The sequence below is a fragment of the Pavona decussata genome, unplaced genomic scaffold (assembly GCF_977016875.1).
Source record: "Pavona decussata unplaced genomic scaffold, jaPavDecu1.1 SCAFFOLD_321, whole genome shotgun sequence".
In the NCBI taxonomy this organism is placed as follows: Eukaryota; Metazoa; Cnidaria; class Anthozoa; order Scleractinia; family Agariciidae; genus Pavona; species Pavona decussata.
In genome coordinates this window covers 943,154-970,390 of record NW_028145711.1, presented here as the reverse complement: position 1 = coordinate 970,390, position 27,237 = coordinate 943,154, and the positions used below count along the sequence as shown (strand labels likewise).

Below are 27,237 nucleotides of genomic sequence, written 5' to 3'. Positions count from 1 at the left end.
TAGGGCATTATGGTGTTCGTGGCACTTCACTTAGAGGGTTCGAAAGCTATCTAAGCAATAGACAACAATATGTGGAATTTAATGATGTCAGTTCGGAGTCTTGCGAAATTAAGTGCGGGGTGCCTCAGGGTTCTATACTAGGTCCCCTACTCTTTCTACTCTATATAAATGATCTGTGTAACGTGTCAAAGGTCGTGGATTTTATTCTTTTTGCAGATGATACAAACATATTTTTCTCCCACAAAGATTTTAACTTGCTTCCTGGAATCTTGAATTCTGAAATGCTTAAATTAACTCAATGGTGTCGAGCAAACAAGCTGTCCATTAACTTTAAAAAATCAAATTTTATGGTTTTTAGACCACCCCAAAGGAGGAAAACACTTGATATATCTATTCAAATTGACAACAATGCAATTGAACGTGTGAAAGAGACAGTATTTTTAGGTGTTATCCTCGATGAGCATTTGTCATGGAAGCCTCACATTCTTAGTGTTTGTAGAAAAATATCAAAATCAATAGGTATTATTTATAAGTCTAGTTTTTGCCTTCCCAAAACCTCCTTACGCTCCTTGTACTATAGTCTAGTTTACCCTTACTTAATTTATTGTGTTTCTGTGTGGGGATCGACATATCAGTCTAATTGAAATCGGATTATTGTTCTACAAAAGAAGATAATCAGAATAATATCTAAAGTTTCTTTTGATGCTCATACTGGTGTTCTTTTTAAAGAACAGCAGATTTTAAAATTCTCTCACATTTATACCAAATAGGTAAATTTATGTATCTTTTTAAAAGAAGCTTACTTCCAAATTTTTTTCACGATATGTTTACTCTTGCAAGCCAGATACATTCTTATAATACAAGAAATTCCAACCTTTTCTATATACCTTATTGTCGAACTAATCTTCGAAAATTCTCAATTCGGTTTCAAGGTCCTACGTTTTTCAACTCGAACTCAACTCAAAACAGTGAAAGTATCAGTTTGGCAAAAGACTTAGAAAATTCCTACTTTCTAAGTTAAATTGACTCTTTGTTGAGCTACACACCTTTTTCTTTCTTTTTTTTTTTTCTTTTTTTTTTCTTCTTTTAAAAAAAATTAATTGGAATTTTCATTCAGTACCATTAACTTCTTGGTTTTTTTTCTTTAGTTCCAGAACGCCTATAGTTAATAAGCCCCAGGCTTCTATATAGGCTTCCTAGCCTTTAACACATTTCATCTTGTAAATAGTTTAGTAGGAATATTGTGTATCATCTTTAATGTGTTTATGTTGTATTTTTTGGTTAATAGCAAATAAAAAATGAAACAGTCAAACCTCTTGTAAGTCAGATCACAAATTAAATTAAAATAAATTCTGACATATTAAGGGTTATATTTTTTAAAACTGATCTATCATTTCTACAGTCATAAACAGTCACTTCTAGCAAAATTTAATGTGGAAATTACAGGTTGATGGGGTCAACCAAGAAAAAAATGACAACAACAACAAGAGAACAATTGCCTTTTACTGTATTCCATGTTATGAGTGTAAATAAAAAAATGAGAAAACTCTCATTTATCTCATTCTAGTGAGATTAAAAGGCTTTTCAAATAATGATTATTATTATTATTTATAAATAAATTTATTCTAAAATGGCATGTACACGAAATGCAAAAGCCCCTTAAGATTCGTAAGCTTTCTTCAAGTCCATCCTTCCTTATTATAATACCATAACCTCCCTTAGGTAGATGTTTACCTCCTATAGGGCAATGTTATGAGTTGGTAAAAATGAAAATTATGAAATTCAAGTCAATGATAGAAAAGCTCCTTATGATCCAAAGTTTCCCTGCTAGAGAGTAAGCTTCTATGCCTATGAATTGACTTTTATAATACATAAGTTATAAAATGTACACTGTGAGCCACTGTACCTCCCTTAGGTAGATGTTAACCTCCTGTATGTGGATGTTACGAGTTGGCAATAAATGAAATGACACTCAGGTCAATGATTAGAAAAGCTCTTGCAAGATTGTAAGTTTTAATGCTTGCAAATAAGCTTTCCATGTGTACGATTGTGCCAGTATAACACATACGATACAAACGTGGTGCTATAAAACGTACCTCCCTTAGGTCGATGTTAACCTCCCGTAGGCCGATGTTAACCTCCTTTAGGTCGATGTTAACCTCCCGTAGGCCGATGTTACCTGAGCAAATCTTGACTGTTTTCATAGTTCCACGTTTCTTTCACAAATCGAACGTAAAATCCTTGAGGTCAGTGTTCAGACGCCGAGAAACGAAAGTAGAAAGAACTCTGTATTCTACCATAACGAATCCTAACAAACGTTTGAAGTCTTTATTTCCCCGACGTCGTCCGCCATTACTACTGAAAGAGAGTGAATGCAGGTCAATTTCCGGTATAATGCACTAGTCAATTGAAACCCCCACCCCCCCGGACCCGGGACAGATAGGGGGATAATAGGGGCATACTAGTATACCGGAACGGCAGTGAATGCTGCCTTGGGGAGGCAGGTGATGAGAATAAGAAGGGGGGGTTGAAAGAGTTGAAAATGACCCATGGTGCTCATTTGAAACCGGAAAACACAGTGATGACAAGAAACGTGTAAAACAACGGAAATGTGTATTTAATGACATGTTGAAAGTACAGAGGAAACAGAACTTACAATTGTATTTGTTTGAAACTGTTAAATATACAATAAATTGTAGTGTGATTTCACTTAACGGTGGAACAGACTTCTGAGTTATACTTACTGTTACTAAGTAGTGAGCGTTTCTAAAACGCCCTCTATTAGAGTTATTACATAAAACCTGTGAAACAGCTACATACAAGGCTAATAATATCGGACATTTGAAATGTTGTTTCCAGTTGCACTTGTTTATTTGGTAAGATAATGAATCTAACTTTTGTTTTACGGGGCGTATAAACCTACACCAAGAGATCAAGTTTGCAACGGGGCGTATAAACATGCACCAAGTGATCAAGTTTAGAACGAAGTGTGAAAATTCACACCAAACGAAGCAATGGAAAACTAAAGTTTACTGACCTTGCAGTGAATACAATGATTCGCGTAAATAAAAATCTGATAGAAAATAAAATGTTGTTTACATGTCAAGCATGTCACTGAAAACGACTAACATCCAGTAAAACATTTGAAATGCGTATGTTATTCACATATTCATGACTTAAGCTGAGCTAAAATGCAGTTTTGCCCTGCTGAAAAAAATATAATCAGAAGATTGCACGATTGGAATTAAATACGCTGTCTCAGCGATTTCGGCGCGGCCGGCTTCGAGAGTTCTGAAACATGGCTAAACATGAATGATTCTTCTACAAATACAGTCCTTGTATGCATTATTTGCTTTTCACATGAGGTAGAGTTCAAATTAAGTGTAAGTACGTAGCTTGAGTGCCTACGTTTTGTATTTAAAAATGAACAAAGTTGGAAATAATCAACGCAGATAAGCTTACGTAATCAACAACACAACTTTCAAGAATTTGCCTTCACTTTTACCTCGAGGGTTCTCGAGGATATCCCTGACGCTGAAATTGCAAATATATTGCGTTCTGAAATTAAAAGAGATTCAGTTTAGAAAATATAAACGAAGTAGAAACATTCCGCAAAATCAGGGGCATTCAAAACGACGAAAAATACTCACCTCGACTTCTCTCCCTTGCTCTGTCCGAAACTGGAAAAAGCAAAGCAGCGCGTTGCATTGTGGTGCCCGCAATTCCTTTTTCCTTTGATCTTTGCGCGACCACAATCCTTTGCATTTTGCAAGAAAGCTCTCGCAAGGCCCCATAAGTATATTTCTGTGCCGATTAGAGTTGCTGCCTTGCTCGGTCGCTTCAGGCTCCCTCGCTGCGGCAGCAATAAGCACTTTTGATCAGAGATCTGTCCCCTGGGGGTGGTAGATAAGATGTGATTTGCTTTTTTACAGTGTCCCCACCTCGGGGAATCAGGGAGTTAACTGGTACCGAAGTTCGTCGCGAAGTCAATCGACTTCACGTTGTCATTTTCGCGCCATCCATATTGGCTGATTATTGGCAAAATGCTTCGCAAAATTTAGTTTAAAGACAATTCAAAAGAAAGAAGAAAATTAATTCCAGCTCTATGGAAAACTCATCCTCGGAGACCCAGGGGCAGATAGTTGGGTCAAAAGGAAGTCGAAGCGGCAAAGTTTACAAGATTTTGCCGCTTGACCCAACTATCTGCCCCTGGGTCTCCGAGGATGTGGAAAACTCTGCCTACAAACCCATGGTGCAGCCATGGGTACAAAAATGGCAGTCGCCTTTGCCAATATCTCATAGCTAAGGTTGAAACGGAGATTTTAAAACCGCTCATTTGGAAACGATATATAGACGACAGATTTTCCCTCTGGACTTTAAGGAGAGGAGATAATGCAGTTCATTGAGCAAGCAAACAAATACCACCCCACAATTAAACTGATTTACGGCTGAAATTTCAGAAACAGAAACATTTCTGGATACAAACATTTTATAAAGGTTTAAGATTCAGAAGCAATTCAGTTCTTGATGTGCGTACGCACTTCAAACCTACTGAAACATTTCAATATACGCACTTCTCTTCGTGCCACCCACCAGGGGTCAAAAAAGCACTGAGACTTCTCATAACAAACTCTTCTAAAAACATATTTGAAGAGTAAATTCAAAATCCTAAATCACGCCTACAGGAAAGACGTTATCCCGAGAACTTAAACTTAAAACAAATCCTCATGAAAGCCTGGCATTTAATAGAGCAACAACCATTGCCCAAAGAAATCTACAAAGACCTTCCCCTCATATGTTACTCTGAGAGGGCGGTCAGTCAAAGATACACCTGTGAGAGCCAAATTACAAAAAAGGCTTAAACACGCGCTAGGGAGCAGTGCAGGCCTGTTACTCTTGTACCCAATGTGATTACTTGTGATAATCCTGGCTGCCCTATAGAGTGGTTCCATTTCGAATGCATGGGACTTGGGGATGCACCAAGTCGAAAGCGGCTTTACACTGAATGTGCTGTTTAACATTTTCAAAGCTACCACTGTTCAGAAATGCTCTGTTGTAAAGTGAAATTCATATTCTTGCAAAATTTAATAATCCACAACAAGTTTTCTTTAATAAGATGTATCAAAAGAAAACCATTGCCTTATTGAAGAATACTTTGCTCCTGATTAATTCAGAGTGAACGATTTCTTTTGTCTTGTTTTGTTTGGTTTGGGTTTTTTTTTTAACTGCTTGCCAATTTGTTCCCAGGGGGAGGGGAATTTGATCTCAAGATTTTCCCCAGGGGCTGGAGGTTTTGGTATGATTTGATTAGGGCCTTTGTCAAATCCCCCTACCTGTCCCGGGTCCGGGGGGGTGGGGGTTTCAATTGACTAGTGCATAATCGGATCTCGGTTCGTGGCTGCTCCGAAGAATAACCCGATGACGTCACCTCCCTTAGGCCGATGTTATCTTTTCTCAACCTTCTCAACATAGGCACGGCCGTGCGTCCATCCGATGACGTGTGCAAGTCAGGTGAAGGAAGCATGCGCGCGCTGTGTTATTAAAAAACTTTTACAGAGAGACAACAGCATAAAAAATGTATATTTATAAGAGCTTGAAGCTTAATGAAACGTTAAGATTAAACCGATATGAGTAACCGCTTTCGCCTTTTTTTTGCACAGAGAATTTTGTAATTAATCGGGAACACAACCTGTTTTCCAAAAATCATTTACTTTATTTTCACTATGTTATAAAAGAATTGGTTCATGCTTTTAGCTGTGCGTATATCGAGTTATGGATGCACTTGGGAAGTTTGGAGAGCACTCAAGAAGCTAGAGTTGCTCTCGGCTACGCCTCGAGCAACCCTTACGCTTCTCTCGTGCTCTCCAAACTTCCCGCGTGCATACATAACTCGATATACGCACGCTAAGCATGAACCAATTCTTTATTTTACAATAACTGTCCAAATTCCCGCGCGCTGATTGGCTCGTAGCTATTGTCTATAAGAGTACAGACGATAAAAATGACTTCAGATGTAACGCGCGCGCTTTCTCAACGAAAAAAATAGCCAATTCGCTCGTTCTTTTTCCATGTTATTGTAAAAAACAAATCGACGACAGTTTTCTACGGTCTATACTCTTATAGACCATAAAATGACGCCATAAAATGTCCAAAACTTGGCAGTGAAACCACTCGCCTGCGGCTCGTGGTTCCACTTGAGTTTTGAACATTTTTTGACGTCATTTATGGTCTATAAGAGTATAGACTATAGAAAACTGCCGTCGATTTGTTAAATGGACGAAATGATAGTGGACTGGACTTCGAATTGGAAAAGTGTAAGTTGAAACTATAACCCCGGGTTATTACCGAGGGTTATAGCCTGTCTGCGGCGCAGGCTAGTGGAAGTCAAAGCTATAATATTTTGGTAGCGTCTACTTAGTTTTTGTGTCGATTACCAGGAAAGGATGCCAGAACGCGGCAATTCTCGGATGCTTGAACCTGCTTCACCCGATTCGCGAAGATCCTGGGGACGAGCCATCCCCGGATACCCAGGGGGAGATAGTGGGGATGGGAAATCAGTCCCAACTAACTAATAGTCGCACTAGCTCGACCGACGAGATTGCCATAAACTGGCCAAAACATCTCTGTTATCGGAGAAACCATCCTTAACAACATTCTTAGTTAGTTTATTACACTCCTATAATAGCTTGCGCTAATCCGAGGAGGTTCTTAAGATAACAATCACAATGAAAATAAAATCACATAAAATAAAGTTAAAGTTGGTATTCGAGACTTAGAGGTGGACTGGACCTTGGATTGGAAAAGTGCAAGTTGAAATCAAAGATGTAATATTGCGGTGTTTTTTTTTTTTTTTTTTTTTTAATTTGCTTAGCTTTGGTGGATTACCAGGAACGGATCCCAGAACCCGACACTTCTCGGTGCAGGAAAAAAGGAAAATTAGGGGTAACCACGCAATTATCAGAGAAAATAAAGCTTAAATTTGAGAAAAAATCCACACACTGTTACGTTTTTTGGAGCTTCTAAGTTATTGTTCCATAATAGCCCTGAAAATGCTTAGTTACATTTTTTTTTCAATTTCAATAGCTCTTTGTAAGATCTGCTTTTCACCTCATAAACTGCAATCTCGTACCCAGAGTCTTCTTTCCCCTTGACTTGAGGTACGAGATTGTTTTAAACTATAAACATTTCTCTGTTATAGGAAGCTTCTGTTTCAGGAAGGAAATCTTCCTGACCTCGTAAGCACAGGGTGTGACAATGTTATCGAGTAATTCTCTATACATGCACAGCACTGATTCGCTGTTATGTGCGCGCGGGTGAAAATTATCCAATTACCATGCCATCATAAAGAGATTTAACACTCGCTTTGGATTTTGGTAGTTAACAAATTCCTATTAAATACAAAGTCATTGAGCGAAAAATATTGGCAATTCAATGTCATCAGCCCTATTCGCTGAAAAGGTTACTCACCCAGTCTGATCAGGAGAGGGCTTCGTCTGCTGTACCGAGGTAGAACGAAATCAGGTAAGATCAAAATGTTTGAGATGATTAAACTAACTTCTCTTGTATTTTCTTTACAAAGTTCTTGACACAACCGGCTGCGGAAGTTGTCTTTTCCTTACTTCGAAAATGAAATTTTATAATAAAAATGTTTGCAATTACGTACTTAACGAATCAGTTCTGATCTCATAATTCGTGACGTGAATTGCGAGCCGCAAGTACCGCACGCATATCCGATCTTCCTTGAGTGGGAAAGAGTTTGAATCAGAGCTTGAAACTTGGAGCAAATAAAGTTCTTTTCTTCGTCTTTTGAGATATGAGATTTAATTTAGAGAAAATGACATACCAGAAACACTTTTATTTTAATGAAAATAGGCATTAGTTTCAAGGCCATTTTGAGTAGCGTACACAAATCTGCATGCTTTAGAAAGCAGGCAGCGAGTTTGGAATGTTTATTGTATTAATTTTCTTGTGAAATGATTGGTCTAAGTTTGTGTAAAGTTTCAAGTTCATTGAGTTATTTTACACCGTGAACGGGGCTTCGTCCTTTGACCTAAATTTTCGCGGTTTTCATCGGCCCGTGACCGCACCTAGGCTGCATTTCAAACTCTTGCAATTTTCTCAAAAAATAAATTACCTTGGAACTTTAAAATATGATTTTTGGAAATAGTTAATCCAAGGGTATCTTCAGGCAAAATATAAGAAATTCGACCAAATGGTCGCTGAAATGCAGTTCTCGATTCTTACAGGCAGCCGCTCTTAAATAACTAGGGTCCGGCATTTAAATGCCAATATTTATCAGGCAATTCGTTTGGACTCCTATTTTACTACAGTCAAAGACTTTCGATTACGACAGTTTGCATTGCAAGGGTCACTTTATCCATTTTGCGGAATTCGAAGACAGAGAGAATAAGGATGGCTGAGGGGGGGGGGGGGGATATATAGGATAAGCAAAGGATGGAATCCAGCGGAGAGTAGTGAAACTGCTATTCAGTTTCATGCTACAACAGGTTCCCCAACAAGTTAGAAAGGGACTACTGGGCTTCTTTTATTCCCGGAAAAGAGCTGTTGATGGGCTCCAGCTCTCACAGCTTTGGGAAGTAAACTTGCAAACTTTCTTTCATGTATAAACAAAACTACCGCTGTTTTAAAGAGACATTTAGCTTCAACCACAAATGATGCATGCGACTTGGTATTTGGCAACGAAAATTCTGTTCCTCACCTGCCGTTTAAGTCAATGGGAGGAAATAGTTTATAAGTATTATAATCCGGATGAGACACAAGACTAGGGCGCTCACCGAAACCGATGGATTAATCAAGGAACTACCTCTCTCCACAGGACAAACACCTTGATAACAAAAAAATGTACATATCCAGACTGACACACGGGAAACATCAAAATCTTACATACAAAGTATTGTTTCCTCTCCAAATGACAAAGGCCCGGGGCCGTTTATAATTCAATTTATTATACAGCTGGCTCCGCGAGCGGGCAAGAGGAGTCAAATCCTGCGCTGTGATTGGCTACCCGAGCGGGCAAGATGGAGCTATCTTGCCCGCTCGGGATTACCCGTTGCCCGTCCGCTTGGCATCGAAAGTTTAATCCCAACAACAATGCAATCTTTTCTTCGATTTTCTCATTGTTTTGGGGGAAAACGCTCACTAAAAAGTTCGGTAAACTCTCAACATTTACCTAAAGGAAAGGAAAGAGAATAGAATCGTCCTGGTGCAGTGAAAACTTTGTTTCAGCTACAATGAATGTGAGTTGAATCGATGAGTTGCTCTGCGTGTAGTAATTTAGATAGAATTGATTTTGAAAAACGTATAGTCTCAAGTCGAGTGCCAAATTGATAAGTTCTCTAGGTTTGCAATGACTGTATTTAAATCATAGCGTAGTGGAAGTTGCGGTTAGTGTTTAGAGCAGTTCAGAAAAGTATTTTTTTCAAGTTCGCCGAAGGAGCGGACCTTTTTAATTTAGCCGCGTCTTGCTTGTTATAAACAACAAAATCTTGTCAAAGTTTCGCCCAGTTTTCTGATTTACCCGCTCTGTTTTTCGGCTTATGTTTGCATGTAAACTTAAAATCTATTGTTTCATTCAAGAATTAATGATTGGAAGCCGAAAACTGTGTAAAAATTCTTATTATTTACGCCACCGCGCGATCGGCTGAAAATGGCGAGTTTGCGGGATTCTATTCAAATCTTCCCGCTCTTGCGAAAATCTAAATTCTTCGTTAATTGTATACTCCCTTTAAGCCATTATAAAGTTAGAGCTTTTCCACAATTACATGCTAATCCAAAAATGCACTGAAAATAAATTTTGCACCGGCTGGCTATGAAGAATTTCTTTCCGAGTAGAGCAGTTTCATGTCCCGTTTTGTTTTGTTGTTGTATTTTTAACTTGATGCTAATATAGAGTAAATCCTTTATTGACCAAGCTTGTTCGGTCAAGATGGCTGGATATTGGCCTTGTTCTTTTTTTGCGTTTTTATGGACCTCGACTTCGTCTCGGTCCATAAAAACGCAAAAAAAGAACTTGGCCAATATCCAGCCATCTTGACCTCACGCTTGATCCATAACGCATATATATATCGGAGGCTCTTCGGCCTGCAATGTGTTTCAAAATCAGACTAGGTTACTTTGTTTCCCTCTGTCCGATCTGAGCCAAGCCAAATGGAAAATGGGCAAGTAAAGATTGAAAACTAAACCCTAGACCCTATGTCTTCCATAAAAGAGGTAAAATCCTATCCTGAAAGAAACTGAATATTAGAGCAATTGAGTTATTTAAAAAAGAAGATCAATTGCCAGTAAATTCATACCCAGTTGTTCCTGATCTTCGCAACCTACCCCTTCATGGTTAGTCGAGCGTGTGCGCTCACAGCGCAGCGGGACTGGAGCGAGGAGAAATAAAATAAGAAGAGACTGGGGAAGAGGCGGGAAGGAAAGGGACTGCGCTTTTAACCATAACCAACGCGTTCGAATTTCCCGTTGCACCATGAGCAATAGGAAACATGGGTTTCAACTAAATAAATATTACATTTATGTCAAATATAGTTGAATTACTTACAATAAAGTAGTCTTTAGTCTTTTTTGGTCGTTTCTCCCCATTTATTTCTTGTAGAATAGCCCTGATTAACAAGTAACAACGCGCCGTTTGACTCAAAACAAATTTTGCCTGCATAACAAATTCGTCAGCATTCGTTACGGTCTTGGTAACCGTGCGTCCTATTGAAATCACAGGCGCAGCCGCTAAGCGCGCGAGTGTTAACTCATAATCCCCCCTGGGTCAATCTCGTACCCAGAGTCTTCAGGCTTTTTGGTCAGCGGGGCAACGCCGGGAAGACTCTGGGGACATCGAATTTTATTACCGCAGGATTTCTGCGGTAAAACGATGGAAACCGTTACGGAACAGCCAATCAAAAAAATTGAATATTTTCGATGTCCCCAGAGTCTTCCCGGCGTTGCCCCGCTGACCAAAAAGCCTGAAGACTCTGGGTACGAGATTGCCCCTGGGTAGGAACCAAACTCGATCAATCGTGCGAACCTCGTAAGAGGAAACTATGCCCATTTCCATATAAGGAAGCAAAGGGTGCCCGCTCCTGGGGGTCTAAAAAGCCGTTAGAAGTCTGGTAACGAAAAGGCGTTGGACAATGTTCGGGAGAGAGAAAACTGGAACCAAGAGTTGCTACGAGTTCAAAATATGTGGTTAGGTGGAAGCTGTTTCACCGGAATATTTCGTTGTTTGGTTTGAATACCATGCCATGGAAAAACAAACTAACTTCATTCCAGGTTTGGAAAAAAATACTATCGTTTAATTTACGTTTACTCCAGTTGAGCGCTTGAAAGACGTTTTTAAAGTGTTCGATTTGTTTTCTTGTGTATATTATAGCGATTGTTGCCATAAATATCTATATCTCTTTAAGCTTAAATAGAAGGGCAAGTAATTTAACTGTCGTCACAGAACTGCAACAAATTTCATACGAACTTGAAGCTATCCGAAGAAACTGGAGTTGGCGCTCGCTCAAGCTGGGAAGACCAGACTGCAATACGTCAAGTAATGTTTGTAAAAATCCTGAATAAAATGTTATTAATGCAACGTTTTGCTTCGTTAATCTACATCTGACCTTCTTCTGTTTATCTGACTTAGAAAAACTGTCATTGATTTCAATATACAGTTTGGCTAACAGCAATCTAATAAACTAACGATATTTCAAAGCCCAAATACATCAGTCCATTTAAATATTTCAAAGATGTTTTCGACTCCTTCCATGTGGGGAGAGTAATCTTTTTGTCACATCTTGGAACTAGCAAGGGGTGGCAGGAGTTTGCAGTGCTCTCACCGCGTGCAGACGAATTTGACAAACAATGTCTATCGTATTTTCGGTTCAGTGATTGGCCAGTAGTTCTAATCTCCTAGCAACGGTTAAATCGTTTCCTACCCACTCACTTTTTAGTGTTAACGCTCACACGCTTAGCGGCCGCGCCTGAAGTTTCAATAAAACGGCACGGTTACCAAGACGTAACGAATGCATGCTGGCGAAATAAAATGTATCGGGTTATTCTACAAGAAATAAATGGGGAGAAACGACCAGAAAAGACTAAAGACTACTTCATTGAGAGTAATTCAACCTTATTTGAAATAAATACAGTCTTTATTCAGTCGAAACCCATGTTTCCTATTGCCCATGGAACTACAAAGAATAATGTGAAAACAAAGACCGATAATCGGTAAAGTTGTGAGAATACCCTCAACACCAATGGTAATAAACTGGACGTTCTCTCGTGTCGTTGAATCAAGAACTTCGCAAGGAAGTATAGTTAAGCTAATTGTAGCAGCTCTTTTCGTTTTGCTCATTAAAAGCACTTTTTTACATTTCCAAAGCAACAACGTAGCTGTTTCGAAATGAACTGTAACGAAACTTATCGTAGGAAGAGTGCCGAAGAGTAGACGTTATATGCCAGGTTTTAAACGAACTATATACAAAGAGTGTATGATGCAGCGTATCACCTCTTGATTCAACATTGACGTTCTCCCTGAAAACTAAAGCTGTACCCTTTTCAACAAACCAGAACAGGAAAAAAATTCTCTGACTTGAACTTGTTTCTCCAGTGTTGTCACCGATGATAAAAGACATGAAAGCAAATTTAAAGTTAATCGCTTATAATCATATGATTTTCATAGTGGCTAAGGAGTAACGCTTCACTACTCAAATCCTCTTGACAAATCCAGCAGGCGTGTTTTTCAACATGACCAGAATGGAGTTCCGTCAAAGTGTTGGTTTGTGTGAACATGTCATCTTGAATGCAGTCCGTAGCATCCTGGTGGGATCTCTCGTGTATTCTTAAACTTCTCAAGTGTCGAAAAAACTTGTTGCACTGTTTGCATTCATATGGCTTCTCTCCAGAATGAACTCTTTCATGTTTCCTTAGATATCCCGCTTGACTAAAACACTTTCCACAGTTTTTGCATTTATAAGGCTTCTCTCCAGTATGAACTATTTCATGTTTCTTTAGTGTTCCAGCTACACTAAAACACTTGCCACACTTCTTGCATTTATAAGGCTTCTCTCCAGTATGAACTCTTTCATGTATTCTTAGAGTTCCTGATTGACTAAAACACTTGCCACACTGTTTGCATTGATAAGGCTTCTCTCCAGTATGAACTCTTTTATGTATCCTTAGATCTCCTGATTGACTAAAACACTTGCCACACTGTTTGCATTCATAAGGCTTCTCTCCAGTATGAACTCTTTCGTGTCTTTTTAGATCTGCTGCATCACGAAAACACTTGCCACACTGTTTGCATTGATGAGGCTTCGCAGTATGGACTCTTTTATGTCTCTTCAGATTTCCTGCTTGACCAAAACACTTGCCACACTGTTTGCATTCATATGGCTTCTCTTCAGTATGGACTCTTTCATGCATCCTTAGACCAGCTGCATTTCTGAAACACTTGCCAGACGGTACACATTTCCTATCCATTTTCTTTAGTGCTTTTTAATATCTGAAACGTTATTAAAAAACACCTTCTAAATCCGTCGTGTTATAAGTGGTCAGAATTAGTGAAAAGTGCCACGGGTGACAGGTGGAGTACTAAAGACGTGATCTAATGTTACGGGACATTTTTTAGTAAAAATAGATTTCACTCAGTTTAAGAAATGCCGGAGCCTTTGTTGCCGCCAAGTAAAACACATAGGTGTTGAACACCTGTTCTTTCGAATAAGAAATGAGCTTCAGTTTGTAAAGGCGCGAAAAGTAATTTCTTAAGGATTTGCTCCATTTGTTAAGCTTACGAAAGTGAAATTGAGTTGTCGAAATACTTCTGGTTACGGGTCTTATATGACAAATGTTCTTTAGTAATAGCTTTTGAGTCTGACTGTACGAGAATTAGTCAAGATCTACAATAAACGCTATGTTCCTGTCAAGAAGATCTGGTCCACTTGATGTAAAAGATCCCGGTAGGTAGCAGGGCACCTCTCGCTTAGCCACAGAGTTAAAATGCCCCAAAAGCCCCCTGTTACACTAAACTATGAGCCTTAGCCAGGTGATATGCGTGTGGGTGAGAAAATAATAGGAAATTACATGACTATATCAACAATTTTTATCACATGTGTCCTGCATGTTGAAAATATCCTTTGCGTTGATAATTAAAAGAAAAATTTCCATTAAATGATAAGGCAAGAGTTTATCATGCTCTTATATCGTCACCATCAAACTTTAAAAGGAGTCCACACATCCTATAAGTGCCTACCTTTTAAAACTTAAATCTCAGTTTAAAAAAATTCCTCAGTCTAACCTACTGGAACTGAGTTCTACATTCCTCACAAACCTATAATACGCGAAGAGGCTGCCAGTACAAAACTATGGGTAGTGTACGACGCCTCAGCCAGAATTTACGAAAGCGCTCCATCCCATCCTCGTTCCCAGAGCTTACGATCTTTTGGTCAGTTGTTGGATCGTAGGCCCTGGTAACAGTAGACTTTCTCAAAGTCGCTCGCTTGCTTCTCTTTGAATGGACCTGGCGCGAGCGACTTTTATCACTTGCAGCGCGCCAAAGTTACAGGAGGAATTTTTCTCCTGTAGCATTATCCAATCAGAACCAGCGATATGAAAGTACACGTCAATCAAGCCAGATCATAACCAGATCACGCGCAAAGCTGTTCAAACATACAACACTAGCTCTTCGATAGCAATTGTTATTTCGGTCTATGACCAAGAACTTCTAAATTCCTCGCACTGATTACATGTTCATTTAACGACGCAATTCGTGTATGGGTTGCAAAAGCAAAGTACAGAGATGTCCGCGAACATCAGCGCAAAGTATTAAATCGAAAGTCACTGTTGTGGAAAGGACGTGTTTTTATCGGCGCCTACAGGATGATCGGGAAAAAAAGCTTGGCCCCATTCGTTTTCGATTTTCTACGTGACGGCGAAAGGAAAGAGGTTATGACCGTTTGCATCAAGAGGCGATCGATCGGTATTTTGTGGCTTATACTGACCGAGTTATATGCTGCATTTTTAATGAGTGTTTTGATTATAACGAGATAAGCCTCAACCTTGTTCGGTATATAACAAGCATTTTTCGGCCGTTAACTTGTTCGGTTGTTATATACCGATACGGATTCGGCCGTTATCCCAAACCCTGAAACGAGTATATAATAGGAAACTCATTAGAGCCGATACATTTTATGTTGTTTTCCAGGTTTTCCCGTCAAGACAGCACTCTGCATGTCATGCTGTGTAGTGCTTTCATTTTAAAATTTATTATTGCAGTAGCAGCGCTGGCAGTAGCCGGTATTATTATTATTACTCGCACATTCGAAGTAAAGCATTTTAAAAATCTTCGCGAAGCGAATCGACATAATTTCTGCAGTCATTAAAATGTAAACAAAATCTTCGCATGAACAGTGTGTATTACGATACAGTCTTTTCGCGGGGCTGATAAAGAAAATGACTTGTCCTTTCACTGTTCAAATGCGTTGTCAACGTTTGAAAAATGTTTTGCAAATGCGTTGGCCCAATTTTTAAATGATTTTCAACGTATTTCGGTTTGGTTCGGAAACATTCCCAACGTTTAGAAACGCATTGAGAAAGTTTTCCAATGCAATTGTCGGCGTTTCCAAAGATGCGTTGAAATGACAAGAATGCATTGAGTTGACAGTTTGACAACTTCGCACCCTGAAAAGTTCGCGCCAAAATGACGTCACTTGATTCGATTTCCAGCAAGGGAAACAAGTCGAGCTCTCGCTCGCTCGCGCTCCGCGCTCGCTCGCTCGAGCTCTGACGATCGCGCTTCGCGCTCTCTAAGCTCGACTTGTAAGCAAGTCTATGGTAACAGCCGTTACCGGATGTCATTGGGATGTCGTGAAATTCACTACATCCGATAGCGCACGCTCAGTGTGATAAATTACCATTGCGCTTGCTCAGTATTAGGAAACCGGAAACATTTTGTTGAAGGATTGTCAACACAACGAGAGGTTTCTTCCGTGGTGAAGGTTTTTGTTTTCATAGCCAATTTAAAAGAGATTTTAACTACCCTACCCGCCGCTATTCTGAAAAACCACAGCCTACGTCTTCGGTTAACGGCTTTCAGGCGTTATTTTAAAATAATTCAACAACTTTTTGAATTTCGTTGTGGATACAGTCGTTGTTGTATGTTTACACACGTCCGGCTAGTACTGTTACGCCTTGTAATGCGAATGAAACCCGAAAAAAGTCAACCAGATTTCCGAAGAATTAAGGAAAAATTACTCAAAAGTGGAACTCAAAAGCTGAATTAGTTTGTCTCATCTATCGGTTAAATTATTGGAAACGAAACGTGGCAAGGAATTTTTTCGTGGTTTCTTGTACATGTTTTACTGTTGTACTAATTTTATACACCCTGCACCTCTATTTTCTTAAGTTGTTGTGGAATATTGTTCTCGGACTTGCGCCTTGTGTCATTAATGCAATGTTTAAAACACGTTACATAACTTAGGCAGATGGTTGATGTCGAAAAATCTGTGTGTTGTTTATATGAAAGGGGGGAAAATTGAACCCACAATGTTGCTATATTAGTTTAAAGACCAACCATTGCCATTCAGTGAATGGCTCGGGTATCTTAATTTGTTTTACATCCCCGTGTTCTGAGATGTAGATCTCATGAATCCGTTTCTGAGATAAGTTTTTCTTAAAACAGTTAAGTCATGATTCATGCATCACAAAAAGCATAGTGGCAAAACAAACAGAACAAGAGCTAAAGTTCAAAAATAAAGTGAAAGCTAAAACCACAGAAATCATTCATGATAGAGAAATGGCTTTTGCCGTCCTAAATTGAAACAAACAACAGTTAAACAAAGGGCTCTGTTCAGTGAGTATCAAATGGCCTAGGTTTTTAATTAAAGCCATATTCATGTATGTCACCAAAGGTTTGTAGCAGTAGAATACATATTAAATATTTCAACACAAGGATGAAATGTTGAGTTTGGAAGACATGTTTCGTATACTTCAGCATTTATCATCAGATCAAAAATGTGTGCATATTTTTTACTTCTGGTTATATTACACAATTATATTTATTATATTAACCACTTAACAAGAGAGTTTTAATCATGAACGTACATGGAAACTAAATTAGCAGAGAGAAAAAGCAACCAACACAGTAGGCTGGGAGCAATTTTTCTTTAAGGTCAGCTGCGAGAGGATTGGAGGTGGGGGGGGGGGGGGAGATCCTTTCTCCCACCTCATTCCTCTTGCGGCGCATTGCTCACACTATCCTCCCGCGGCTAAACCAAAAGAGAGCTTGCTCCCACGCTACTAACACAGCAGAGAAGTGGTCTTTCAGACCTTCTACCTTTTTAAATCAGAACTTTTGGCTGTTACTTCAGATGCAAGACAGAGTAAATTATGACACTCATATGGCCTAGTTTGGATGTCTGTAAACTCACCATACCAGTTTGCTCAAGTTCCAATTGTATTTGAAGAATTTTTGTTGACACTCACTTGCAATTTTGAAGAAAATGACCTCTGGAATCATTTGGCTTTCCCTTAATTCGCTTACACTATGAGGGCCGGACGCAATCGAAAAGTCTATTTGAAAATTGACGTTCACATAACAGACGTTTTTGTTTTTATTTCGTGCCTCGTCTTGCCTTATGCTAGGTACGGCCTTGAGTCTGTGTATTATGCTTAAGTCAGTAAATGGGTACAAGTGGCGCTACACTTCATAGTCTAGCCATAAGACTTTAAAGCTTGCAAGTAAGGACTATTTCAAAAGTCGAATTCTACACAAAATATAAACTTATCTCCTTGGATAATCTCGACTACATTCTGCGGAATGCTTGCCTACTTGCTCGAATATCTACATATGTGTTTGTTAAAATCGCCCTTTCCTTTTCTCTATACATAAAATACGTTACCCAATGACCTATATTATGGTTAAAAGTAAACTGAACCGTTTTCTTACCTGCAAACAAACAAATCTTGCCGCTCACTCGATCAACAAACAAAGCACATCACTTTCGAGGACTAATACGGCCTGGTTACTCAGCCTCTTCGAAAGTGTGGACTGGACTTGAAGTCCAGTATTTGAATCTACGTTTCATTTGTTATTAATAGGCCATTTCCGAGTTGTTTTGAACTTCATTATGAAAGCGAGGCTAAGTGCAAAGTTTTTATTATGAAAATTAGTTTTCATTCACATGCAAACAAACTTATTTTCATATGAAAAAATTTTGCACTTAGCCTCCCTTGCATAATGCGGTTCACTGCAACTCGGGAATGGCTTATTTCAAAATGCTCAAACATGTTTGGAAAAATGTTATTTGAATTTAAAGGGACACAGTCACCTGGTGCACATGCGCATTAGATACCATTTCTTAGCTGATTTGCATATCACACTTCATCACAAGTCTCGCGCTGAGAAGCGCATCCTTTGAAAAATGTAAACAAACCTTGTCGAGTCGAAGTATTTGCCAGTCAAAATTATTATAGTGATTATACACCTAATGTCATTTTAGAACACTCATTTTCTTGATACCATGGAGAATTTACTGATGGACTTGTCCAGGGAAAGTCACACGTCAACGAATACCTCTGAAGTCGAAGAATCATTTAATCGTTTATTTAGGTATCCGGTCGTGTGAAAAATTATCTTAGCTGTTTCTACGTTTCACTGTGTTTGCATGAGAAGCAAATTGAGTTCAAATATTAGAGAATATGTCAATTTTAAAACGTAGCGAATCGACTGAGCGGCAGTGTAGCGAAACGACTTTGTAGCGAAACTACCGGTAAGCTTTATTTCTGCTTTCAATCATATATTTTGCTTTTATAATTTCGTTTCTACAACCTCTTCGTAATCTAAATTTAGGAACCAAACCCATGTCGTTGCAAGAACGCTTGCTCGACCAGTAGAAAACAAGGTTCTACTGGAGGTTTTCCTTGTCAAGGAGATAATCGACTGTGTACCGAAGCTTGTCTTCGTCTGATCTCCAAACCAAGCAGCCATGACGAGTAGTTCGAATCGTTTACGAAGATTCCCACCGCACGAACCTTTCGCCAGGTTGAGAAAATGTAATTTTCCAAATATATATAATGGTGATTTGTTCTCCAATGTTTTTGATTGATTTCTCTCGTTATTTTAGTCAACGCAGGCGATTTCTTCCGCCCAGCGCCTTTTACGTTTCCCACCTCTTCTTTTCATGTTCCGTTGGAGACGCGATCCATACTGTTTTTAACCAAATATGCTAAAATAATATCATAGGATGAGCAAAAGCATACTCAGAAACAGGTTTCCAGTAAAAGATTGAAAATCCAATAAAACACTGGGAAGATTGAAGCGGATTTCTAGATGCCGACGCGTACTTTTGATTTCGGGTTGAGGTGAACGCTTTCCAAAATTGACAAAAACTAGCGTCCAGGTCAGAGCGGTCACAAAGGTGACTATGACGTAGGGAACTTATCCCAGGACGATATCACACTCCGCCTTCGTTTTGTCACACTCGGATCGGATGTGGTTGCTCTACCAACTGGTTCAAATTTCAACCGTTTTGGGTTTAATAGACACAGAGGAATAATTATTGAGCATCATATTGAACAAGCATGGGACTTTTTTCAAGTCTTAATCAACGAAGAAAATACAACACACCACACTTTTACGTTCAAACTCAATACGGCCTGGTCTCCAATTACATAATGGAGGTCATCGAGGTGGGGGACTAGAAAGTTCTATGCGGGAAGACTGCGCTCCAAGGTCCAAACCTTTACCCTTTTGTATCACATTTTGAAAGGAAAAGTAACCCCGTTCATATACCTTCCATAGGAAATAGTTCACACTAGTGACATAACTACAAAAGGGCGAATTCACCCAAAGTCTGAAAATAAAAATTTATCTCGCCGTTTTATGTCACAAGTTTGAACAACATAACATGATAGCGTAGCAGATCAAACATAATGACACAAGCATAACGACATAAAAAAGAAAAACTGATCTTTTCCTAGTCGCTATGTTCATCCAAAACAAAGTTTATGCTGATCGGATCCAGGCAAAGGTTAAGCATGTTTCACAACCCCTTATCACTTATGATTGACGGTGCACCTATAACTCAAGTATCTTCTACGAAATCTCTAAGTGTTCACATCGACCAGAATTTATCCTGCAATGTTCATGTTGAAAATTTATGTAGCAAAATCGCGTCTGGTATTGAAGCGTTGAACAGAAGAGAGTGAGGTCTTTTGTTTCATATGAGACTCTCCGATCAGTACAGATCTTTAGTACAGCCTCACTTTGATCACTTCAATTCGGTCTGAGAACCGGCAGTAAAACCCTAGTTAATAAACTTCAAAATCGCGCGGAGCGTATCCTCACTCACTCGAACTATGGCGCCAACGCTGATCTTCTTACCCAGCGTCTTGGCTTGATAAAACTTCATTCTCAATGATCAATCCATAAGGCTCTGATTGTTCAAAAGTCGCTTAACGGTCTTGCTCCCGATTACCTCAGTTCTACATCTGTTTACCTCAATAGTGTCTGTAATTATCCCCTATGAGGCAGCCAATAGTGTCTGTAATTATCCCCTATGAGGCACAGATGGCACACTTGCTATTCCAACGCCACACACAAACTATATGAAAAACAGCTTCAGCTACACTGTAGCTTAGTCCGGAGGCAAGAAATCAAAGTTTTGCTAATTGTAAGAAAAAAAACCCTTGTAAATTGCAGTGGAAATGTTGTCGATGTCGATGCCAGTAATAACATGAAAACAACAAATTAAATTCGTAAAAAATTTTCTTGATTCAACAGAATGGTTTCACCAACGAAACGTATTTGAAAGAATGGAAGTAGTCGAGATGAAAAAAGAAATAACCAAATAAAATTGACAATTTTCGGATGGTTCTTGTTTTTCTCTGATAATCACCTGAGTAGTTATACTAAAACAATTATTCACCCAGGCTAAGTAAATATTGGTGAATGTTCCCCTCGACTTCGTCTCGGGAAATATTCACCAATATTTACTTCGCCTACGGCGAATGTTTGTTTTGTATTGGTGGGTAACATAAGTGTACAGATGCATGGATTCCAGTGCAAATCAACCGAGCTGGCAGATCAAGGGGATGGACGGGTTCGCATTATTCTATATTCTCTGGTGTTTTTAATCCTCCCTCATCTCATTTCACCCCTTTGTTAAATAGGGAACTTAAGCACCGGACGTTTTTGGGGCGACGGCGACGTCTACAAACGAGCCAGCCTGGGTAAGAGGGCGCCGTCGTTCCCGCCAAAATCCAACCTTAAGCAAAAGACGTGTTTTTGCGACGGCAACCCTTTCGAAAACTGCCTTGAAAGCTTGCGAAAACCTCTGTGAAAAATGTCTTTTCGTGAACCAAGAGATGCTGTGACTAGCATCTAGCATATGATGGTAAATAATTTCTGATGAAGAATTCTTGGTCTTGTAGAAGAGCTGCCGTTCCAAGAACCCAGATTTTCCGCACCGCACAGTTCGCACGCAAGATTTGATCTTGAAGACATCAACGAAACCGAATGTTTGGCAGAGTTCAGAGTCGATAATCGAGCCTTTCAATCTTCTCTGAATCGACCGGCCCAGAATTTGTCACGGTCTGGAGTGCCTTTCTTGAACTGAAACAATTCGCTAGCAATCATTTCACGCAACAGGAGAATGTCGTGGTCAAATGATTCCATTACAGGTTGTTTTTTTGATAGCCATCTTCACGTTAGAGGCTTAAAAGTTCAAAAAATGACTGCAAATACTTGACAATCGCCCGTACAAGCGCCAAAACGATAGAATAATAATTTAAGCATCGATAAGTACAAAAAATTGAGGGCAAAATGATATAAAGGAACGAAAATCATAAAGGCGAAACTCACGTTTTACACGCGACGTCAAAATAAGCAAAACAAAGTCGGCGCCGAGACCATGTCGGCGGGAAACGTGAATCGGAAGTAAATTTGAGTTCCGGTTGCCGTCGCCCCGTAGAAAACGTCTGGTGCTTAAGTTCCCTAATGTGTTCCCTAAGGCGCTGTTTCACTGGGCAATTTTTCTTGAAATTTGTCTTGAAATTTTGTTTCGCCGTTGCGACACAAGTTGCACGGATCGTCGCCTAGTATTACATGCCTTGCAACGTTTTTTGCTGCAGTCACCGTTGCACGAAGTAGAACCGACTTCTACTTCTCGTAACGATTGCGGGAACAAAAAAATTGATTGCGAGACATGTTCATATTAGAGCATGTTACACTAGGCAACGATCCGTGCAACTTGTGTACCAACAAAATTGAGAGACAAGTGGCAAGAAAATTTTTTCTAGTATAACAGCCCCTCTAGCCTCTCGAAGTTCCGAATCCGTCGTAGCCGAGTCGATAGAGAAAATAATTTTTTCTCAAACTCGTTAATGACCCATACTGAGAAAACAAAAAAAATCACTACCATGAAGGAAGTTTGGAAAAGTGTTCTTTTCAAATTATGATTAAAGTTTGAACTGTTTGCTGTGAATTTTTCCAAGAATGATAAATGGTTCGTGAAGGTATAGCAAACACTCGAAACATCGTTTCGTTCGATTTTCAAACGCCTCGAAGTTGGTTGAAAAAAAAGGCTGCCTCTTGTTTTTCAAGTCAATTGCGCCCAGGCTCCATCGTATCATTGCTATCCGCCATTTTGAAAAGTCGCGTGATAAAATAGCCCATGCTGATTGATTGACTTCACTGACGATTTAAAAACTCGCGGGAATGGGCACACTTGGCGAATTTAATCGCCGATATCTGACATGCCAGATATCGGCGATTTTATACGCCCACCGCCGCAATCGCCGAAAACCGCAATCGCTGTACCGGGCAAACTTGGCGATTTTCGCCGATCGCGGCGATCAGTGTATAAAATCGCCTAGTGTGTCACCAGCTTAAGAGCGCGAACCATTGTTATATTCCTGTGTCCTATTTTTTATCTTCAGAGTTGTACTCTAGAATATAGCACTGGGGCCAGAAAAAAAAACATACCACACAGGGTGAAAAGTGTCTTTAAAGTAAAGTCAGTTGAATAAAAGAATTAACGAAAAATCGAACATATATTACAGCAAGGACCGAACGAAGGAAGGAAGCCATAATTGAGAGTCTGGAGTGTTTAGCATTTTAGAACTTACAAAGGACGCTGTGAAGAAGCATTCTATATATAATAAAGTGTAGAGTGTAAAAACAAAAGTTTATAAAGATAGAAGAAAAAAGAAATATGCACAAGTAATTATTAATTACAACCACATTAAATAGTAACAAATACAATTAACAAAGATTGTAATTAAAAAATTAGGTATTCTCCGAAAAAACTAAATTGTTCAGGGAAATTGTTAATTGTACGATCACCTTTTAAGAAAGTGGGGTCTTTTTCTCCTTCCCCCGGCGGAGCAGGTTGGTACCCCCTATAACAGAGTAAACTGCGAGGCTCCGCCTTAAAGGGGAGTCACCACTTTCAGACCGTAGGCATATGAAACGGGGTCGTGTGAAAATAACTGATTACAGTATAAAACTGTATTAAAATGGTGATAACATTACATACAGAACACAAAACAATTGACTACAGCAATTAAGGCATAAAATGTAAAATATTCAGTAGCATTTGAAATCTTGGTAGTGCCTCGGCAGCGACTGGGCCGACTGTGCGCTAAAATCAAGTTCCTTAAAATAAGAGTCCTTTTTTACTTTACGATAGAAATCAGCAAACTGGCCTGTAAAGTGAGTCGAGACAGCGTTCCAAAGGATAGCGCCTCTATAGCTTATAGAGGTTTTCAGAAACTTTGAATTAAAACGTTTAAATTAAAAATTAAAATGTTCTGGTATATCCTGATGAGTTTTATCGTGAACCAGGCTTACCCCGTAAAATGGGAATTAGACAATTAGCCAATGTTAGACAACGACTCGGTCTTCCTTACTTCTTATCATTTAGCAAAAACTATACAATAACTTGTTTGCCGTTGGTGTTGTATCTGAGCTTACTCGTTTAATACTACAAGAAAGAAACGCACCACAAGTTTTCAAAATGCACACACACAGTCCAACTTAACTCACACTCCAATTAGGAAGGTCACCCCTATTTATAACTAGGTCCCTATTTACATAACTGATTGGAAGGTCAACATGCCAAACCGATCCTAACACCTTTTTTGACGCCTATATTAACAATACACTTGGCACTCTTTGCAATACACTACAGTCGGTGGTACAAATGAAGGGGGCATTGAGCACCACTCTTTATTTGCTTCTTGTTATTGGGGTTTTATTGGCATCTAGTGGGCGCCAAAAATTATGGGGTATAACTGCAACGGGGTATAGTCTCCGTATTTTCGCAGTTTCTACTCAGTAAAATTTCACAAGCCGCATTTATTCTCCAATAAAAGCCATGAGAGTAACCTTAAAGCTAAGTTAATCACTTATCATATGATTTTCATAGTGGCCAAGAAGTAGTGCTTCACTACTGAACGTCTCTTGACAAATCCAGCAGACGTGTTTTTCAACATGACCAGAGTTGAGTTCTTTCAAAGCGTTAGTTTGTGTACACATGTTATCTTGATTGCAATCCGTAGCATCCTTGTGGGATCTCTCGTGTTTTCTTAAATGACTCAAGTAGCGAAAAAACGTGTTGCACTGTTTGCATTCATAAGGCTTCTCTCCAGTATGAACTCTTTCATGTGCCCTTAGAGTTCCTGCTACACTAAAACACTTGCCACACAGTTTGCATTCATAAGGCTTCTCTCCAGTATGAACTCTTTCATGTTTTCTTAGAGATCCTGATCGACTAAAACACTTGCCACACCGTTTGCATTTAAAAGGCTTCTCTCTAGTGTGAACTTTTTCATGTCTTCTTAAGGTTCCTGCTTGACTAAAACACTTACCACACTGCTTGCATTCATACGGCTTCTCTCCATTATGAACTCTTTCGTGCCTCCGTAGGTTTCCTTCTTGACTAAAACACTTTCCACAACGTTTACATTCATAAGGCTTCTCTCCAGTATGAACTCTTTCATGTTTCCTTAGATGTTTTTCTTGACTAAAACACTTCCCACACTGTTTGCACTCATAAGGCTTCTCTCCAGTATGAACTCTTTCATGTGACCTTAAATTTCCTGATTCACTAAAACACTTGCCACACTGCTTGCATTCATGAGGCTTCTCTCCCGTATGAGTTCTTTCATGTGCCCTTAGAGTTCCTGCTACACTAAAACACTTGCCACACTGTTTGCATTCATATGGCCTCTCTCCAGTATGAACTCTTTCGTGCGTCCGTAAATTTCCTTCTTGACTAAAACGTTTTCCACACTGCTTGCATTCATAAGGCTTCTCTCCAGTATGGACCCTTTTATGTCTTCTTAGGCTTCCTGCACCACTGAAACACTTGCCACACAAAGGACATTTGTAAGTATGGCCTTTTTTATGTCCCGAGAATCTTGGCATCCTTCTAAGTGCTGTTTGCTCTCTGAAAGGCAATGAAAAACACCTGAATACTGCGGGAAAGCTTTGCAAAAGGAATCATGGCGTCCGATTTTTTCCAAAAAAAAAAAAAGGAAATATTGCATTTACGTTGTAAAGTCTTTACAACAGCTAAAAAGTAGTAACTTAGTAACATTTGACTTGGTTGTTTGGTAATGTTAGTGCCATGTTTATGGTATTTTACAACGCGTATACATGCGCAAAAATAAAGTGGGTCTTGTTAAATAGTGCGGTTATCACCCTTGGTTCCATGAGGGTCGCTTGAATACTAGAATGTCAACTGTCCGGAACCGTTGAAAGCTTTATCTTTTGTCCTCAAAGAAACAATCATCCTTTGATACATTACAGTTTTCACATCTTTTACAAATGGACAACGTTCCACAACAGTGTTATAAGAAGCCCTATCACAACCTGCTTTATCAAATAAATTAGTACGCACCATGCTTTCTGTATTGTGTATGTACGTATATATATTGTAAATGAGACTGGCTGTATATAGCTAGTTTCACTGCAGTGTCCAGACCTCAGTTTTACAAATGGCTATACCGGTGACTAGTTCTTATCATGGGATAGTCAGTCCTTGTTTGGGCAGTCTTGACCTTGCTGCGATTAGGCCCTGTTGGTTCCGGATGTCTGCTGTACGACCGCATAAGGCTCATGATACTAATGATACCTGAAAGTTCTTGTTAGTTTGAACAAAGTTCAATTTGGAAGGAATCATGTGTACCTAGTTATGTCATCTGTCTTCTTAGGATATTTGTCACATGAGTGTACATGTATTGTGTCATCACATTTCTTTCAATATCCATACATGTATTCCACTCATCAGCATCCAAATCGTACGAGTATTCAGGATGTTTGTCTTAATGGCCTTCCTCCCACAATCTTGCTGTAGCTCAGTGGTGGAGCATAAAAAATGTGTTCTGCTTCTTTTTACATAGTTTTTCATTTGTCTCTGTGTTGCAGTCATATCCCGCAGATTCTACTGGCTACAGTGTAACATACCAAAACAGATTACTACTGTAATTTAGAATAAAGACACATGAAGTCTGATGACAAAGCTTTCACATTTGCGATAATTGACTTGAAATTAGCACAAGCAAGCCAATCTGTGCTGGGGTATGTAAGGCTAGCTTATCATAATCTGTGCCATAATTTATTTGGGGAATTCTATGACAAAATCAAACCCTTTCAAGCAAACGTCTGTAAGTTTTGAAATTGATTGAACACAATTGAGCAACTCAATGCTAGATACCAGTATTTCAAGACTTTCCTTTATGTGTGTAAGCAAGTACAAACATTGGAATGATAGCTATGGTTTATAACTTTTTTTCAAAACACTTCAAATCACCCTCAGTTACAGCGCTCTCTTGAAAGTTTCTGGAACAGAGGAAAGGAGAAACGAACCAAAGCAAACACCTGCCCCAGATCACAAGGATTTTGCTGAAGAAATGTTCATTCACGAATGGGAAGCAATGGAGCATTTTCATCCATAAATAGCTGATTAATTAGAGACAATGACAGATTTTCCAAAAATTTCATCTGTTTTCATAATAAACCTACAGCTCTCACTTGGAGCAATTAGGCCTAGATTCAGGAACATTCCTGTTCATTCAATCTAATGGCATACATGCATTACGAAGTCTGAAGACTTGTATAAACAAAAGTAGAAAAACTTTAAACTGTCACAGCAAAAACAAAGTCAAGTGAGGCAATGACAAAAACACAGCTGCAACTTACAAGGGTTGGCTATTATACATTCACTTTTAGTTTTAGGGGAG

The 27,237-nt window shown here is 39.2% G+C and overlaps 4 protein-coding genes across 7 annotated transcripts in view; all 4 read right to left on the bottom strand.

The window, feature by feature from the left end:
- The window catches only part of LOC146453927 (uncharacterized), a 251,249-nt gene that overhangs the window by 1,492 nt on the left and 222,520 nt on the right, over positions 1-27,237 (bottom strand). The window contains exon 2 of the transcript XR_014859389.1: positions 2,097-2,159. The gene's annotated coding sequence lies outside the window, so the exon portion shown is untranslated. The remainder of the gene's footprint in view (positions 1-2,096; positions 2,160-27,237) is intronic.
- Positions 1-27,237, bottom strand: part of LOC146453933 (uncharacterized) — a 236,753-nt gene that overhangs the window by 57,804 nt on the left and 151,712 nt on the right. The window lies entirely within an intron of this gene.
- LOC146453937 (uncharacterized) overlaps positions 1-27,237 on the bottom strand; it is a 76,864-nt gene that overhangs the window by 10,887 nt on the left and 38,740 nt on the right. For 2 of the 3 annotated variants that reach the window (XM_085096022.1, XM_085096023.1), the window contains exons 1-2: positions 3,651-3,830; positions 3,506-3,558 (exon numbers count right to left, since the gene is read on the bottom strand). The exons of the other annotated variant lie outside the window; for it this stretch is intronic. The gene's annotated coding sequence lies outside the window, so the exon portion shown is untranslated. Of the gene's footprint in view, positions 1-3,505; positions 3,559-3,650; positions 3,831-27,237 lie in introns of those variants that run through there. 3 annotated transcript variants of the gene reach the window in all.
- LOC146453938 (uncharacterized) overlaps positions 12,322-27,237 on the bottom strand; it is a 29,050-nt gene continuing 14,134 nt past the window's right edge. Inside the window, exons 2-3 of the mRNA XM_085096057.1 lie at positions 24,589-25,352; positions 12,322-13,430 (exon numbers count right to left, since the gene is read on the bottom strand). Of these exons, the coding sequence (XP_084952183.1) occupies positions 12,646-13,430; positions 24,589-25,352 (1,549 nt within the window). The 3' untranslated portion in view covers positions 12,322-12,645. The remainder of the gene's footprint in view (positions 13,431-24,588; positions 25,353-27,237) is intronic.